Below are 18,828 nucleotides of genomic sequence, written 5' to 3'. Positions count from 1 at the left end.
CAGCATGCCTTGCAGGTACTCCCAGAATGCTTTGCCACACCTAACACAGAGGTGTGAAGTCTGGGAGGTATAAAGCCGGCCATGTCTCATTGTTCTGCCTCTTTCAAACGTCGCCTGCCGATGTCCGAAGATACCCAACTTTGTTCCTGTTTCCAGCACGCTGCTCTTTGTTTAAGTTTTGGCGCGCAGCTAATCCAAAGGCCTTGAAGCACACCGACGTCCGAAATTCCGAGCTTAGATCATCCACTTGAACGCATCTCCCAAGCAGATCGTTTATTTCTCCCGTGTTAAAACGGTATAGAGAGAGATTGTAAGGATTACGTCTCGTTCCGTCCTTTAAAGAAAGGACACCCACGGAGATCACCTCGCTCGACGGAGGACACGACGGCCCTGCTCAACCCCTTTGGACACACACGCCGCCATCAGCTAACAACTGCAGGAAGGCCGCTCCAGGACCTCTTTTCTTCCTTTCATCAACCGTGGACGAAACGGTGACAAGTGAGGCTTAGCTAGGTCTGGGCAGTTAGATATAGAGAGTGTGTTTAATAACTGAGTTATTATGGTGAAACGGTGATAATATTTTGCTTGGTGTTTGACCGATGTGTCTTAGATTTTACTAGAGTAAAATCTCTTTTGTTTCCTTTATTTGTGTCGCTGTGCCCCCTGTGTTTATCTGTGAGCTCCCGCGTCATAACCGGGCAATAGACTCATTATCAGAAAGACTAGTGTGAACGCTGTCTGATACAAATCCAGCCGCTGGCTTCTGATAAGTGAAAGTTACTATGCTCTGAGTTGTGGTGAGCTCCAGTCCGAGATTGAGCTGTCGAGGGGCGTTGTATCTCTCCCGCTCTCTCGCTTTACACACACACGCACCTTTCGGTAAACGCACACACATAGAGATCTGTGGCTTTCCAGACCTGCTGAAACGTAGATCACCCTGTGTCCGCCATCACGTGACCACGCGTGGTCGCCGCCATTTTTGCTCGCTGTCTGTCTCTGTCTGTCCCTCCCCCTCTCACTCTCACACACACACACACACACACACACACATACACACATGTGCCACGCTTGTTTGTTCTGTTTGTTACTTGTAGTTTGGCTTATGATAGTTGTTTGTTTGATTGAGTTTCATTGATTTACTTGATGTTGCTTTGTTAAATAAATTCTATTATATTTTAAAAGGTCGTTGTTTGTGATCACTGTGAATTTGCTTTGTGACTTAGGCTGGGTGAAAGGGCTTTGTGTTCGGATTTCACACCTTCAATTAAATACAGATTATTAATTATTAATGATATTGGTATTTAATTAAATAATTTGAGACTGATATTGGTAATATTTTGGTTGTTCCCTGTTTACAGGGTGGTGCCCCGAGGTTTATTAAACGCAGTTTAATAACAATTATTGATTTAGATTAATAATTAAATAAACTTAATTATTAATTTATTTTGACAATCAAATTTTACTTCATAAAACCCAACATAGCAGTTGGTCAGGTATTCGCTCCTGAAAATTCCCAACATAATGATGCATCCCGTGTGAGGCCCTTAATAAACCAGCTTTGTTACATTGTTTGTTCACAGTGATCCAAACTTTTTAATCCTGAAGTGATTCTTCTAAGGAAATTCTCTTTTCTTTGGGAGATTACTTTTTGTTGTTTTTAAAGCAAAGCAAACATCAAGTTGTGTGTTAGTTGTGCTGCTGCGTGTTGACGAGTGAGTAGTTTAATAATTTTTGTGTGCTTATTGTTGTTGGAGACAACAAGTTAGCCATTTGCTCAGTCAGGAGTGTAACTTTAAAATTGTTACAGAGCCAGCTGCCTGAGAGGTGTGTCTTCCCCCAATCCTCAAAAGGACTTGAGGTGTGAATGTTCGCACCTAGCTGCCAGGACAGACTGCACTGATCCGGTTTAGAACCATAGATCAGAATTGCCTCCTGCTGACTTTTTATCTTGCAGCTTCACAAACAGTAATCCACTAAGGTATTCTGTTTTACCACATCAACATTAACATCAACATGGGTACCAAAACTTCTTGTGAGCCAGGAGCTAAGACTCCTTTTGGATCAGACCACCACACATCACCAAAAGAAACTGTTGCTGGTCTGACGCAGCTCTCCTTAGAGGGGATTGCCAACCTGATCAGCTATTTCATTAGCATTTGTAAGGACACCTTGAGAAAGGTAGGTGACCAGGCCAACCCCCGAGCCAAGATCACCCCCAACAAAGACAGAATGTCTGCGAAAGACATTCAGCAGTCAGGGACCAAGGCCCCCTGTGGATCACACAATCCACCCCCTCAGGTTGGAGTTGCAGGTTTAAACCACGTCCCTTTAAAGGTCAACAGTCTGAACTCCTCCACCCTCAGCACAGGCGAAGATAAATTAAATGAGTCGGTTGAGTATATGACTCATCGAACAGGGAAACCACAGTACACATCTTCAAATGTTCGCGGCCAACTTCTCCTCCCTTTTCAGCGCAAATCATATTTGCAGCAAAAGAGACACCAGGCACAGCTCGCCCAGGTGCAAGAAGATAACCAGATCCTAAAGGACGGCTTCAAAAGGATGCAGGACCGACTTAAGACCTTGCAAGTCGAATGCAAGGCCCTGCAGGAGGAGAATAAAATACTGCAAGAAAGCTGCAGGTTAGCCAGACGAATGAAAGAAAGTGTCATGGTACCCGGAATTCAGGAGGAGCAGGTACGCACCGCAGCCCCCACGCCAGCTGAGGAAGCCCTACACAAGGGATGGGATACTGAACCAGATCCCTGGAGGAAGGAGACAGACATGGTGGACGACCAGAGGACTTATGAGTCTTCAGACGACTCGGGCAACTCCCACCAGGCTGTAACTCATGGTCTATGGACCAGACAGAGTGTCAGTGCTTCAATGGAGACACTCCAGCCAGAGGTCCAATCCCTGCAGGAAGAGAACAAATCTCTTCGTCAGCACCTACGAACTGCCAAGCAGAAGGTGTTAGACGCCTTTGAATTAATTAAGGGAGCACAGGTAAGCATAGAGCAAGCCACGTCGTCAGGATATGACTCTGATCGTGCACCAAGCCCCTTAGAAGATCAAACGCCCCTGCTGAAAAAGCTCAGTAGAAAACCGAGCAGCCAGGATAGTCTAATGACTGAACAAAGTCTTGTTCCCCCTGTTAATCCTGAACAGAAAGACTTTGACTGTAGAGCCCCTCCCTTTGAGAAAACGCTCCGGTACACTGACAGTTGTCACACTTTTTCACACCTTGACAGGTTTGAATCACCCCATGGGAAGGGGGGTGACTTCTCAGCCCCCACAGGCAGAGAGTACATCAGGCCCTCTGCTGCCACCTGCAGGTTCCCACCACAGGATACACAGCTGGGCAGTTATGGCACGTCTGATGACTCGGATGGCTCCTATGGGAAGGGGGGTGACTTCTCAGCCCCCACAGGCAGAGAGTACATCAGGCCCTCTGCTGCCACCTGCAGGTTCCCACCACAGGATACACAGCTGGGCAGTTATGGCACGTCGGATGGCTCCTATGGAAAGGGGGGTGACTTCTCAGCCCCCACAGGCAGAGAGTACATCAGGCCCTCTGCTGCCACCTGCAGGTTCCCACCACAGGATACACAGCTGGGCAGTTATGGCACGTCGGATGGCTCCTATGGAAAGGGGGGTGACTTCTCAGCCCCCACAGGCAGAGAGTACATCAGGCCCTCTGCTGCCACCTGCAGGTTCCCACCACAGGATACACAGCTGGGCAGTTATGGCACGTCGGATGGCTCCTATGGAAAGGGGGGTGACTTCTCAGCCCCCACAGGCAGAGAGTACATCAGGCCCTCTGCTGCCACCTGCAGGTTCCCACCACAGGATACACAGCTGAGCAGTTATGACACGTCTGATGACTCGGATGGCTCCTATTCACCCAGATATCCAATAATGCGCACAAAGCTCATTGATTCTCTGGTGGATGATGCGACCCGCTTTGATCCAGATAATACAGACTTTAAAATAGTCGATTATCTTAGAGAGATCAACCTGCTCCTCCGTGAAATCCCTGATGCATCCACCTGTGAAAAACTCAGGCTGATCTGGAAGACAACTTCCAGCAGTGTTCATGACTTCATCAGTACCCTCCGGCCCAGGATTAGAGAAAAGTACTCTGCACTCTGCAATGTTTTGTGCGAGGAATACTCCACCTTCGTTTACCCTGCAGAGAAACTTGTTGGTGCTTTCAAAGTCCTCCACCAGGAACATGAAGCCCCCAGAAAGTACTACCAGCGCCTAAGGTCAGCATACTTTCAGGGACATAGGGCTCCAGGTATGGACGAGGATGGAACTCTCAAGTCCATCTTCGTGTACAACCTGCATAGCAGTGTGCGGCCAACTGTTGAGCTGCACTACCGAACTCATCAGCCGAGTATGCAAGAGGTCAAGGAGTTAGCACAGGCAGTGTGGGAGACACGCATACGCCCTGAGCCTGAAAGTCACAGAGGTGGCGTAGCACTTGAAGGCAACAAATTGCCTCGTGCTATGAAGAAGTCCAAGAGACCACGTCACCGGCAGAGAAGACGACAGAGCCAGGGGGGTGAAGGGTTGAGCCAGCCATAGGGTAGGTTCCAGCCTGAGGAGTCAATCACTGACAGACCTGAACGGAACTCTCGGGATGGCCGAAGCCTAAGACAGAAGGGTAGGTATAACCAGAGTTCCCAAGAGGAACTCTCGGGATGGCTGAAGCCTAAGTCAGAAGGGTAGGTATAACCAGAGTTCCCAAGAGCTTCATAAGGAAGCAGGTCTCGGCAGTGAAATGACTAGCACAATTCCGAGGGGGGTGATAGCTGGGGTAAGACAGTGTCAGGCCTCCAGCCCTTACAAAGAACCAGGTTCTGACTCCACTTTGGGGAGGGGGGAGTAGCTCCCATTTCAAAATCCAGTAACTCTACTCACGCTTTTGTTGTTGTTGTTTTGTTTTGTTTTGTGGCCTCACACCCATAGTGAGACTCTACATGTACATGTACATTACGCACTGACATGCCACAAACACACACAGGCTTTCTCCTGCCCAGTCAAGGAGTTAGCCCACACATCTACACATGAAACCCTTCTCTTTCTTTCTTCCTCTTGTTTGTTTGTTTCATGTGTTTTGTCCAAGAATGCACCTTGAGCAGCAATGCTTCGCTAATGTCTGATTATGTTTTGATGTTTAGCGCTAGACATAGTTAGACAGTCTGCCCAGACTTTGCCTCAATGTCTGCCCAGACCAAATGCCTCTTGAATTTATGGACTGTTTGCCAAATTAACTTTTGTACAAGTATCTCCAAAGCACGTGGACTGGTGGCCCATAGTGCCCTGAAGACCATGACCTGCATCCCGCTCTTCAGGCCAGGGGGGATGTTGGGTCCAGCCAGGATGGCAAAGTTCAGGCTGTGTATGTTTGGAGAACTACAACAAAAGACTCTTTATCCCAGCATGCCTTGCAGGTACTCCCAGAATGCTTTGCCACACCTAACACAGAGGTGTGAAGTCTGGGAGGTATAAAGCCGGCCATGTCTCATTGTTCTGCCTCTTTCAAACGTCGCCTGCCGATGTCCGAAGATACCCAACTTTGTTCCTGTTTCCAGCACGCTGCTCTTTGTTTAAGTTTTGGCGCGCAGCTAATCCAAAGGCCTTGAAGCACACCGACGTCCGAAATTCCGAGCTTAGATCATCCACTTGAACGCATCTCCCAAGCAGATCGTTTATTTCTCCCGTGTTAAAACGGTATAGAGAGAGATTGTAAGGATTACGTCTCGTTCCGTCCTTTAAAGAAAGGACACCCACGGAGATCACCTCGCTCGACGGAGGACACGACGGCCCTGCTCAACCCCTTTGGACACACACGCCGCCATCAGCTAACAACTGCAGGAAGGCCGCTCCAGGACCTCTTTTCTTCCTTTCATCAACCGTGGACGAAACGGTGACAAGTGAGGCTTAGCTAGGTCTGGGCAGTTAGATATAGAGAGTGTGTTTAATAACTGAGTTATTATGGTGAAACGGTGATAATATTTTGCTTGGTGTTTGACCGATGTGTCTTAGATTTTACTAGAGTAAAATCTCTTTTGTTTCCTTTATTTGTGTCGCTGTGCCCCCTGTGTTTATCTGTGAGCTCCCGCGTCATAACCGGGCAATAGACTCATTATCAGAAAGACTAGTGTGAACGCTGTCTGATACAAATCCAGCCGCTGGCTTCTGATAAGTGAAAGTTACTATGCTCTGAGTTGTGGTGAGCTCCAGTCCGAGATTGAGCTGTCGAGGGGCGTTGTATCTCTCCCGCTCTCTCGCTTTACACACACACGCACCTTTCGGTAAACGCACACACATAGAGATCTGTGGCTTTCCAGACCTGCTGAAACGTAGATCACCCTGTGTCCGCCATCACGTGACCACGCGTGGTCGCCGCCATTTTTGCTCGCTGTCTGTCTCTGTCTGTCCCTCCCCCTCTCACTCTCACACACACACACACACACACACACACATACACACATGTGCCACGCTTGTTTGTTCTGTTTGTTACTTGTAGTTTGGCTTATGATAGTTGTTTGTTTGATTGAGTTTCATTGATTTACTTGATGTTGCTTTGTTAAATAAATTCTATTATATTTTAAAAGGTCGTTGTTTGTGATCACTGTGAATTTGCTTTGTGACTTAGGCTGGGTGAAAGGGCTTTGTGTTCGGATTTCACACCTTCAATTAAATACAGATTATTAATTATTAATGATATTGGTATTTAATTAAATAATTTGAGACTGATATTGGTAATATTTTGGTTGTTCCCTGTTTACAGGGTGGTGCCCCGAGGTTTATTAAACGCAGTTTAATAACAATTATTGATTTAGATTAATAATTAAATAAACTTAATTATTAATTTATTTTGACAATCAAATTTTACTTCATAAAACCCAACATAGCAGTTGGTCAGGTATTCGCTCCTGAAAATTCCCAACATCAGTAAGTGGTTTAAAAAAAAAAAATCGTAGAAATTGTAAAAGGTGAAGAGAAAATAGGAAGCAAATTTTAACAAGCCTCAAATTATGAGCCCAAGTTTCTCTAAGTGAGCAGCTAACAAGAAATAGAAAGTGGCTGCTTTGCAAATTGCATTTAGATTTTTTTAATTCTTCTAAAAGATTCCCTCCAGACATCTTTAGTGGTATCATAATTTGTGTCTGATTTGGTCTGCCCGTACAAAAGGTACAGTACTTTGTTACAAATCCTTTAATTAACATTCAAGTCGTTCAGCTCGAGGAAAAGTGCAGAACCATTGAATATGAAAATACTTCTGGACTCAAAAGTTCATTCAAAGTTTGTTCTCAGGTTTAAGTTTTAGCAGGTTTTAGCAATGTATTTTAGGGTAATGGAGTAACTCAATCATGCCAATACAAGTGAATACAGATATCTTTGATTACAGGGAGCACAGAGAACCCCCCCCCCTCCCCCCTCAGTGTAGTATGCAGAAACTGCCCAATGTGAAATGAAATCACAAAGCACTTTTTTGAGCGGAATGAATCTTGAACTATATTCATTTTTTAAACACGGATATAAGTTTTTTTAAACATGTTATGATCCTCTTGTCATGAAGGACAAACATGCAAATTTGACAGCTGTTATACCTTCACCCTCCTCAATCATTGCCTTGGGCTGTGTGAGAGCAAAACACTGCATGGTCTCATAGCGTGGCCCTCCTGGCCCTTCCTCCATGGGGCCGTGGGCGTGGCCAAACTTGACCAGCATCCGGCAAGTGAAGGTGTGACTCTTCTGTCGGGTGGCCTCACTCCCCCACGAGACTCCATTTACTAAAAAATGCGACACAAACAAAAACATAATTACACTCTTGACTAACATGGAATGAGAAATTGACTGAAAACCAAATATAGCTTTCAATGGATTTCCTGTGATGAAATATCACAGCTCACACCCTTTCCTGCAGAGGCTCCACACACACACACAGACACACAGACACACAGACACACACACACACACACACACAGACAAACAAACAAACCACACGGCAACATGTATTTTCCCTCCAAAACGGGGGAGCAGAAGTCTCTCCCGCTGTTTGGATCCCTGGCTAAATGGACCATGGGATTAATGTAGCCAAGGTGTCGATTTCCAATATCTCTCCCTCTCAGTCTGCTCTCTGCAGCGGGCAGAGGCCAGGGACACTCAGCCATCTATCCTCATTTGGGCCCTGACTTCTCATCTCATCTCAGCACACACACACACACACACACACTAATTTTGACGGGGTCACCTTCACAGGGGGAGAGGGAGGAAGGGGAGGCAAACTTTAGAGAGAAATCTAACTGTCCTCCAATGTCTGTTTGAAGCCTTATCAGGGCCTTGAGCTGGCAGGAGTTTTCTGTCTGACAGGTGCAGGGAGGATATAAGAGAGGACCCAAGAGAGCGAGACCTGCAGGGTGGGGGTGGGGGGGGGGGGGGGGTGTCCGTGGAGACTAACTGGTAGTGAGAGGTGATTTAACAAGGCCTTGGGTTTCTCTCCTCGACAGAGTAAACGCAGCACCGTCGCTGAGGCCGACATCTCCCCTCAGACACAATTAACCAACAGCCGGGGCGGCAAGACTGAAGGGTCAAAAAGCACACGCTGCCCAACAACAAAACCTCACTTCATGTTTTGTGCATGAATGTCTGTCTGTTTGTTCCGCCGTATGTCTGCCTTCCTCGTGTGTGTATTTAACAGTAGCTGGCGTGGTCAGCGGTCATCCCACAGGAATGTGCAGCGAGAGCGTATTTCATTCATGGGTCTGGAGGATAATGAAGGGGGCAGAGCGGCAGAGCGAGACACAATGAGGGGTGGGAGAGAGCTGCAGCAAGAAGCAACAGACAACCACAATATTCATCTTAGTCGACTGCTGTATTAAGTATGAATGAGGCGGAGAGAGAGTGAGCTGAGAGAGGCAAGAGGGACGCTCAGAGGGAAAAGTAGATAAAGATGAGTTTTAAAAAGATTAAAATATAACAAAAAAAAGAGTGAATGAATGAATAAAAGAGCATGCAGAGGATGGGGAGGAAAAAGTGAAAGAAAGCACATGCTGCTTCGGAGCATTAGTGTGGAGTTTATTGAGCAGCAGGTTCAGTCGAGCACACATATCCATAATTAATCAGGTTTATAAATAGAGCTCTGTGGGCTAACTCGGGCTGGCACACACAGGAAACACCTTTAAAAATGGCAATTCTACTTGTGACTTATGCATGCACATGTACACAATAAGACAGACACATGCGCATGCAAACAGAGTAAATTAAGCAGAGGAAAAAGTGGAGGTGCATTATTCAGCAGTAAGTAGTTTCCAGGTGGCTGCCATGGGATCTGAATAGAGCTCAGGCCTGTTTTACACTGTCTGGACCACTGAGTGTGACTGACAGCCGCGCTACGCTCTGCCTGCTTTCGCACCTAGTGGGCGGGTGCTCCCTTGCACATGTGTGTTTTGTCAGGTGTGTGTGTGTGTGTGTGTGTATGGGTACGTGTGGGTGTGTCAAAACCCTCTGAAGCACATGAACAGGCTTCCAGTAGCTCCTCATTACAACGGGAGAAAAGTTATGCACGAAGAGAAGCATGAATAAATAAATATGTTTATGTGCAAGCGTGTGTGTGTGTGTGTGCGTGTGTGTGTGTGTGTGTGTGCATGTGCATGCGTGTAACGTGTATGACTCGGCGTTGTGCTCTCTCAAACTTTGGTTTACACCTCAGCCCAGTGGAAGATGTCAAGCATGGTTTTATTCTGAGTAGACATGCAGCGTGTGTGTGTGTGTGTGTGTATGTGTGTGTGTGTGTGTGTGTGTGTGTGTGTTTTGTGTCAAAGTGTGAAAGTTTCCTCACTGTTGCTCTTGGGCAGGTTCTTGTGGAACTCCTCCCTGTCGTCCTCATGGAGTATATTATACACGCTGGTGTTGATGAGCTCCTCCTGTTTGTACTGCAGGTACTGCGTCACGTTGTCCGACACGAACACTATGCTCCCCTCCCGGTTCACCACAAACAGAAAGCCGTCAAGAGCCTGAAGAAACAGCAGCAGAGAGCCACCACCAGAGAGTGAGTCACTCGAATGAGTTGAAGAGATATTGTCAGGGTGACTCGGGGTTGAGCGTTGGACTCACCTGCAGCAGGAGCGGCCCCAGGTGGTCCTTGTCAATGACCCCCTGACCTGTTGAGGAGACATCGGACTTCTGGACGTCGTCGTCATTGGAAGAGGCCTTTCCTGTTAGAGATAAAATTAAGGAGAAGAATTGAGAAAGCATTTCAAAATAATTATAAACAGGCAATTCAACATCAGGTGCTTTAGAAGGAGAAGAGAAAAAAAAAAGGAGCAGCAGAGAAACACAAGGTGAAAAAGACAATACCTTAACAGCCAGGCATTCACTACTCCAGCTGCACCAGCAGGGGGCAGCATTTCTCAGTCTTAACTTTTTACTCTTTTTTTTTTCTTTCGTTTTTTTTTTTTTTTTTGAGGGGGATTTAAAACTACAGGTGAGGAGGGAGAGGGACAGAGGCAGATTTCTCTGAAGAGCCCGTCAGGAGGAATAGAGGGCTGGGTGCATGTGGAGCAGGTAGCAGCCGTCCTCGTGCTTTATATTCAGTGTCAGACTCTAAGGGACTGTCTGGTAGGCTGGAGCGCAGAGAGAGAGAGAGAGAGAGAGAGAGAGAGAAAGAGAGAGCGCGGGAGAGAGCTAGAGAGGCTCTGGAAGCTGTAATGGTGCAGGGGCAGCAGCCGAGGCACCTGAATTAATGGAGTGAGGGAAAAAGATAGACAGACAGACACAGAGAAAATGAGGACGAGAGGCAGGACAGGGGCTGAAGCGGGGAGATGTAGATGGGGAAAACAGCTTGCTTTAGGTTGCTGTATAGGGCTTGGTCTAAGAAACAAGCAGAGGCTGCTCAGCTACGGGAATCATTCTATCTGATTAGCTCCCAAGGGGCACAGATACCAACACACACAAAAAAAACAAAAAAAAACCCCGCCATTGCCGCCTACAGCCAGCACTTTAAGTTAGGTAGAGACAAAGATAAAGGAGGAAAGACAGAAACAGGGACTCCACACTCCATTCATTTACTCAACATCTTAAGATGCTCTGAGCAAACCTTAAGATGCTGCAATTTATTGTGCTGCATTACAAACGAGAGGGGGGGAAAGGAAGGGAAGAAGAAGAAGAGGAGCTGAGAGAAGGAACGTCACAGAGCAAAATAAATCCGAAGTGAGACTGAAAACAGGTTTAACTGATGGAGAAAAGTGCATAATATGAAGAGTGACAGTAAGAGCAAGTGAAAGTCAGAAGAGGAGAGGAGGAACAGGTAGCAGGCGAGATGTGACTCTAAACGCCTGTGTCGTTTCTGTCTTCACTTCCTGTAACTATGGCAACCTGTCAGCAGCCAGTCAGGGCCAGCTGTAGCCTCTTCCCCTTCCTGCCGAGGTGGCAGACGCTGACTGAGCCGAGTACAGAACAAAATTCAGCAAAGGCTGCCCCCTCCCCCCTGTTCTCGAAGAATTCAAAACTCAAATGTGAAAATCTATAGTGACACCGAGTTAAAACATGTCCACACTGCACTCACAGCTTCTTAAACTGCTCTCTGTAGAGACGGTGACCGCATAACAGAGACAGAAATGTGACAACAGCAGCTGTAACAGAACTAATAATTTGGCAGTTCAGCCGAATGGATGGGCATGTGATTACCTGCAAACGTCCAATTAAACAGCCCCTGGCGAGTCCAGCACACAGCTGTGCATGCCCATAACACACACACACACACGCGCACACACACACACACACCCAAGCACAAAGACACACGGGTGACAGGTTCACAAAGCACTGCCAATGTTTCCTCCCAAACATAAACAGTCGAGACTGTGAAATTTGTGGGAGATGAATGACTGATTCGTCCTTGCACCTGGGCTCGTGTGTGTGGGTGTCTGTGTGTGTGTGTGTGTGTGTGTGTGTGTGTGCAAAACCTTAGCTGTCCCTTCCTCCACTCTCTCTCCTCAACATGTTTCTTACACACAGTTCTGGACAGTCCGACTGACTTTTAGCTTTCTGCAGCCCTTAGGATCTCTGACGATCGGTCCACTCACCCTGCTCTTTGATCTGGCGGATCTGGCGGACTGTCTCTTTGAGGATGGCACATTTGTCTGGTTTGACGTTGAAGCTGTCGATGTCACTGAGGTTGGCGGAGATCAGCTCAGCAAGCTCTTCTATGTATTTGCTCTCCTGCTCCCGTCGCTTCCTCTCACACCTGTACGGGACAATGTGCAAAGATTAGAGCTGAGATTATGCACCTCCACCTTCTCTCAAAATTGTTTGCCATGCAACAATGTAAAGCTCCCCCCGACTGCAGGATGCATGGCAGGTAGAGCAACTTTTAGCTTATGTGCTTTTAAAGAGTTAGTCCTGAATAATTTTTTTTTATACATAAAGTATTTTAACTCAACTTTCTTTATATAGCACCTTTCATACCTAAAACAACGACCCAAAGTACTTCACAAAAGAACAGAACTAGAACACAAAGATTATTATTTATTGTCAATTCTTTGTATTGACAATAAATAATAATAACTTTACTGAGGCTGTTTCCTGGAAGCAGGGGGACAGAGATAAGTGGCCAAAACATAATCGATACTGACCCCCACATCAGCCACTGTCTTATAAAGTCTATATCATTATTTAGCATAACCGTTTTAAAAGAAAATATAACTAGCAAAGTAGAACTGAATTACATAGAGGTCAGTTTAGCAACATTGGCCTTCTAATAGAAAACTTTCATTTCTATGTTACATAAAAACATTTCTAAAACTGCAAGTTGTCGTAGATGCCCTCCTGTTGATAATCAATCAGACCCCCCCCCCACACCCTCAACTTTGAACAATTACTGTAACATTTAAGTGTCCTTACTGTTCATAGAATGAATGTTTTCTGGACTTTAACGTGTCTGTATTTTATTATTTTAATCTAAAAACAGTCTATATAAATACATTTTTAGGTTTTGATTTGGACTTTTCCCCCCCCAGAATTTTAAAACAGTAAATATATTATTATTATTATTATTATTATATACATTCTCTGTCAATAATGTTGTTTCCTATACATTTTGACAAAATGCATTTTAAAAAAATTACAATGTTTTAAGCCCGATTATCAATCTAAAAAACATATTTTTTAAATGTATATTGAAAATGTTATTATATCATTTCTTCGACATATATCGAAGTTCTTTTCGATTCAGAGCATTTGGAGCAGTCACACTGGCTGAGCTAAGCAAACCACTGACCCAGTAGCCCAATTTTCCCTTTTTTTTGTGCTGATCTGACACACTCACCCCAGACCAGGCGTGTCACAAGTGGAGAGCTTGCGTTTTCGGTTTTCTGAGCTCAGAGGCTCCATGGAGTTCTCCCCCAGTCCGCTCATCGTGAACACATATCAGCACCTGAGAAGAACACACACACACACACACACACACACACACACACACACACACACACACACACACACACACACACACACACACACACACACACACACACACACACACACACACACACACACACACACACACACACACACACACACACACACACACACACACACACACACACACACACACACACAGGTGTAAACAACACTCTAATAGAGGCAGAAGAGGGAGTTTTAAGTCCCAATTAGCCTTTTAGCTCTTATAATGACGGTAAATATGGGGGGAAAGGAACGTGGGAATCATGTTTTTGAACTCAGCAAAAAGAAACAATAGAGAGGCAGGCTGTGAAGTGGATGCATTGAAAAACAGCAGCACACAGCAGGGTGAAATATGCTTATATCATGCAAATCGTATTCTCCAGGCAGAGACTGGCAAACATAAACATGTCTCGTCTGCCTCCTCCTCAGAAAAGAGAGTAAGCATGTGTGGTTGTGTTTGTTTGTGTGGGCCTGTGCATGTATGAGTTCATCAGCTCATATGCTGCATCCTCACACACACGGGCACACACACTCACACAGGATTAGCAGTGTCTCTGATGATAAGCCACGCTGCACGACTAACCCCGTTAGACAGCCGTCTGTCTCCCATAATGCCTCACATTTCGTCTACAGGAAGTGAGCTGATAAAGGTTGTGGGAGGGAGAGAGAGAGAGAGAGAGAGCGAGCGAGCGAGAGAGAGAGAGAGGGGGAGCAAGAGAGAGAGAGAGAGAGAGAGGGAGAGCAAGAGAGAGAGAGAGGGGGAGCAAGAGAGAGAGAGAGGGGGAGCAAGAGAGAGAGAGAGAGGGAGCGAGAGAGAGAGAGAGAGAGAGAGAGAGAGAGAGAGAGAGAGAGAGAGAGAGAGAGAGAGAGAGAGAGAGAGAGAGAGAGAGAGAGAGAAGCAGATGGGACGAAAGAAAGCGAGGAGGAGGAAGATGAGGAAAGGAAGCAAAGAAATGAGGGAGGGAGACGCCGGTGCTGTTAAGTAGGCTCTGATTGGTCACTTTCTTTGCCACAGTGACAGCAGCTGACACTGGGGAAAGGGGGGAGGGGGGGGGGGGTATGGAGGTGGAGAGGAGAGTATATGAAAGAGAGAGAGGACAAATATAGTTGAAGATGGGGAAAAAATGCAGAGGAAGAAAAAAAATGCATGGGGGGGTGATCAGAGCGAGAAAAAAAAAAGGCGGAGGCAGAAGGAGGGAGCAAGCGGAGAGAAAGAGAGATAAAAGCATGTCAAAGAAAGACAGGAGGAGAAGGGAACAGGTGAGAGGAGGAGGAGATGTAACATTCAGACTGTCTGCTGTGTGTTTTGAATGCATGTGTGGCGCACAGAGTGGGCTGAGAGCCTCTAGTACCCCTCTTAACCTTCACAGCCAGAGCAGCTTTTTCATTCCATTGATTACATGGTTATCCTCTGACCAGAGCACTGCCTCTCCTGCATCACAAATCAGGCCAACGACACGGGGAGAGATGCAGGCCTGTTATTTAATCACTGCGTACCATCATCTCGTGCTCCTGCTTGTGGGATCAGGAACCGTCCAAGAAACGCGTGCCATTGCATTCGGAGCTCTTTTTCCTTTCTTGGATAGAGATCGTTCTTTAATTCAGCCGTGCGCTCCTGGCTCGCAATAAGATCATATCAGTCTGAAACAAGCAGCAAACACACCGTCTGATTGAGACAGAATCAATATGATGACTGCTTTCATGTACGCCTTCAACGCCAGGTGAAACACAAGTGTATTCCCTTGCAAGAAAACAACAGGGAATACTTATAAATCTTCTTCTGAAAAGCGAGAGGTGCTCTGAAGACGTGCGGATCCTCTTGCTCAATCCCTCCCGCTCTCTCAGATTTCTCTTTTAATCTCTCCCACGAGTACCTCCCCATCTGACTTTCTGTCTGTCTGACTGTCTCGTTGCCTTTTGTCTGCTTCGCTACCTGTGCCTCTTCTCAGCTATCCCCGCCTGCCTCCCCGCGAGCCTGTCTGCCGCTCATCGTTAGACAAAAACCTCCGCTCACTGTAGTCTGATGAAACCCACCACAACGGAGACGAGGAGGCGAAGAGGAGGAGGCACGAAGTTGGAGGGATCAGAACTCAAAGAGCCGAAGCAAAGTGTTTGAGTGAAACTCCGTCTTTGCTCTACCGCCCGCCCGCCTGCCAGCCTATTGATGGAGTTCTCAAAGGGGGAGTTGCTCTAATTGCAGAGTGAATGAGGCGGCCCCAGAGAATGGTTGATTAGGAGGCTGCTGAATGCCCCAGGGAAATGGGTCACCTCCAGCCTGGCGTGGGCCGCCCGCTTTTTCAGCGCAGGGAGAAAGTCAATTACACGCCACAGGCAGTGGGGCCTGGTGGCAGAGAGGCAGCCGGGCTGCGCTGGGTACAATGCAGCAGCAGGGGGCGGCGGGAATGAGACACGTAAGGAGGGAAATGGAAGAAGGTGATAGCAGTAAGGAGTGCAGCACGACGGAGAGGTGGGCAAGAAGATGGCAATTCAAGGGAGAAAGGGTGAGCTGTAGTAAATGTGAGGAAGAGGGTGTGGAGCAAAACGCAGACCGATATTTTGTAATAACGAGAAGATGATAAATGTGATTGAATGTAGAGACCAAATCACCTAAATGTTAACAGAGGAAATTGTTGACGAAGAAAATATGCACACACTAAAGATCCTCTGGGTGTATGATGGTGTGTTGTGTTGTGGTTCGGTCAGTGATGTTGTTGAGTTTGATTTGTACCGTCTCTTTTTTATTTAACCTTTATCTAACCAGGTTGTTCCGATCGAGATTAAGAACATCTTAGCCGAGACAGAAAACGGCACAAAAACAGAAAAGCTACAGACAGACACACAAAGGGAGTGAAAGCACCATTTACAAAACCCTCAAATCTGCCTCAGGAAAAGAACCATCTACAGTACGAGTGCAATTTGGGATCCTTGTGTGTCCTTGTCATTGAATGTCACATATACCATAAAGGCCCATCCAAGAACAGGCACTGAGTGTTAGCTGTGAAGTGCTGCATCGGTTGCCCTGCTTCCCGCTCGTCCCCGTACAGATAACATGACTTAATAAATACTCCTATAATACACGCGTTTGTGTTTACAGGAACTGTCGTATCTGTTCAGTTCGAGGTCAGGCTGGAGTGTTTCCAAAGGGATACTCAGAAGTGACGAGGTCTTAGCCTAAACCTACAAACCAAAGACTACTACTGAAAAGTGAAATGACAAAGAAAACCTCTTCACATATAGGAAGTATACAAAAGGGTGACGTTTGGACATTTTCTGATCTGAGTAGCTGGCACATATTTTGCATGAGGTAAAACATAACATAAAACATGGAATAATCGTCTAATTTAGATGCAGAAAAAGTGGCCACACAATGTCTCCGTGCTCTCTTAAGTCTACAGACTAAATCATTTAGTTGAGGATGACTCAGAGACATTAATCAGGATCAGAGGGAATAGTCTGAGGCTGTTAATCAGAGCAGTTACTGAGCTGCAGCCGTCTGTGGCTCAGCCAGAGGAAGAAGTAGAAAAAAAAAAATAGGACAAAAGGATTTGGCTCCCAACTTGCTGCGCAGTCTTCCTTTCTGCTGGTGTGTACTCTACAGGTGAGTGCACACGTGCAGGTAAGCAGCTCTGGACTTTCATTCGGAGTTTGACCTGCTTCTCAACCCTGATCTTGACCAGAGGGGATTTCAGAGGTTGTGAGTGTCTTCTTCCTGCTGACAGTTGGCACACATATTTTCAGGGTCACTAAACAGGCGTGAAAAGAGGATCAGGTCGGGTCAGCATCGTCACCCTGGGGTGAAGCTGCTACAGGACAGCAGCCCGTCAGTGACCCCGGAGCCTGAGACCCAGAGGGGTCACCACCGCTCACCATGAAGCTCGGGTTTTATGGTTTTATGGCAAAAGCAGAGGAAACGGTTAACCTCGATGACGAGAAGGCGTGAACTCAAACACTAGTTAAGTTGACACGCAACAGACATGAGATAGTCCACACCTTGTTCCTCGACAGTGTAGCTCTTACATCAAAAGCCAGCACTGGGTTGCATCACTGCGTAATTTCAAACACAGGCTAGTTTAAATGTGAGTTCTAACTTATGATGAAGTTTACGCATAACTAACATTTACGGTGTTGCACCAGCTGAGGTAAACCTTGATCAACAGTTGCCTTATTTGGTAGCACAGTGTAAGAAAGACGGAGATAGCAACAAAAGCAACAAAATAATAATAATGATACTTTTGTTTTATATAGCGCTTTTCTAAAAAGTCTTTGACAGAAAACAAACAACAACCAATAAACGAAAACGAAAACGATCAATGGAAGGGGAAGGATGGGAGTTAGTAATTGTAGACAATGTCGTAGAGTTGAGTTTTTAAAGATTTCTGGAAGCAGGCGGGTGTCGAATGTTTTTTTGGTTGGGGGTTCTAGAGGGTGGGAAGCAGCAATGGAGAAGGTCCTGCGACTGTCTGGTGCGACATCACAGCAGCCCAACACAGTATAGCCTGCTATTTATTAAGTTTAATGACGAAGAAGAACACACATTAACAAGGGACCCTTTAGGGTCAGATTCGAACCCTTAGCACCCCAACAGAAGGTACCAAAAAAAAAAGTAGGACGGTACAGCTCCCTTATTTTGGTACCATTCCCAACTTTTGACGGAGAAAACGCCAATAAATGTGTACAGAGCCAAAGTAAAGCGGACCGCTCGGTGGAGACGGGGCTAAAGAAGCAGAGGGCTTAAGCGCCTGTTCGGTGATGGCAGTGCGTTTTCTGCGACACATTACTCCCTTCAAAAATGAGCGATGACTTTGTCTTGTACTCCTGTTTTATTTTTTTTTGGGGGGGGGGGGGGGTTTACCATGAGCTGAGACAGAACTCAAACATAGCTGGTGTAGCCTGTTCATATTTAAGGATGTGTGCAGGATAAAGTCTAATGTCTATTTTGTTTAAATGCTCTATTTAAATCACATAACTAGTCATGTTTTGCTGTGTGCATGTATGAACATGTTTGGAACAGGTCAAGATGGCTGCTCGATGTCTTACTGTTCCTTTCATGATGGATTATTCTGAGTTTTACATTTATGATGAGCAGTCAACTTTTTGAGTACATTTTAAAAAAAAAAGCTTCGGCATGGATGGAACAAAAGAAGGTTATGGTAGGCAGAGACGAAGTGCGGAGTCGCCAGACTTCCCACGACAGAGTGAGTCACAGCAGAGGAACAAACAACGCAACAAATAAGAAGGTGTTGGAAAGGGTTAGTGAGGGCAGACGATGCGTGTACGGCAGAAATGAGCAAGAACAAAATTTTACTCGAGGTGTAAACGTTCAGTCTGGTTACTGTTTTCTCAAGACTCACACTC

At 46.2% G+C, this 18,828-nt stretch overlaps 1 protein-coding gene across 4 annotated transcripts in view; it reads right to left on the bottom strand.

Annotated features, from left to right (window-relative positions):
• The window catches only part of LOC306833514 (nuclear receptor coactivator 3-like), a 65,984-nt gene that overhangs the window by 11,707 nt on the left and 35,449 nt on the right, over positions 1–18,828 (bottom strand). For all 4 annotated transcript variants that reach the window (XM_079358805.1, XM_079358804.1, XM_079358803.1 and 1 more), the window contains 5 exons: positions 13,340–13,447; positions 12,099–12,259; positions 10,132–10,232; positions 9,857–10,031; positions 7,626–7,808 (listed from right to left, as the gene is read on the bottom strand). In XM_079358805.1, the coding sequence (XP_079214931.1) occupies positions 7,626–7,808; positions 9,857–10,031; positions 10,132–10,232; positions 12,099–12,259; positions 13,340–13,428 (709 nt within the window). In that variant the 5' untranslated portion in view covers positions 13,429–13,447. The remainder of the gene's footprint in view (positions 1–7,625; positions 7,809–9,856; positions 10,032–10,131; positions 10,233–12,098; positions 12,260–13,339; positions 13,448–18,828) is intronic.

Source organism: Symphodus melops, assembly GCF_947650265.1.
Source record: "Symphodus melops genome assembly, chromosome: 13".
In the NCBI taxonomy this organism is placed as follows: domain Eukaryota; kingdom Metazoa; phylum Chordata; class Actinopteri; order Labriformes; family Labridae; genus Symphodus; species Symphodus melops.
This window is presented reverse-complemented; position numbering and strand designations above follow the sequence as displayed.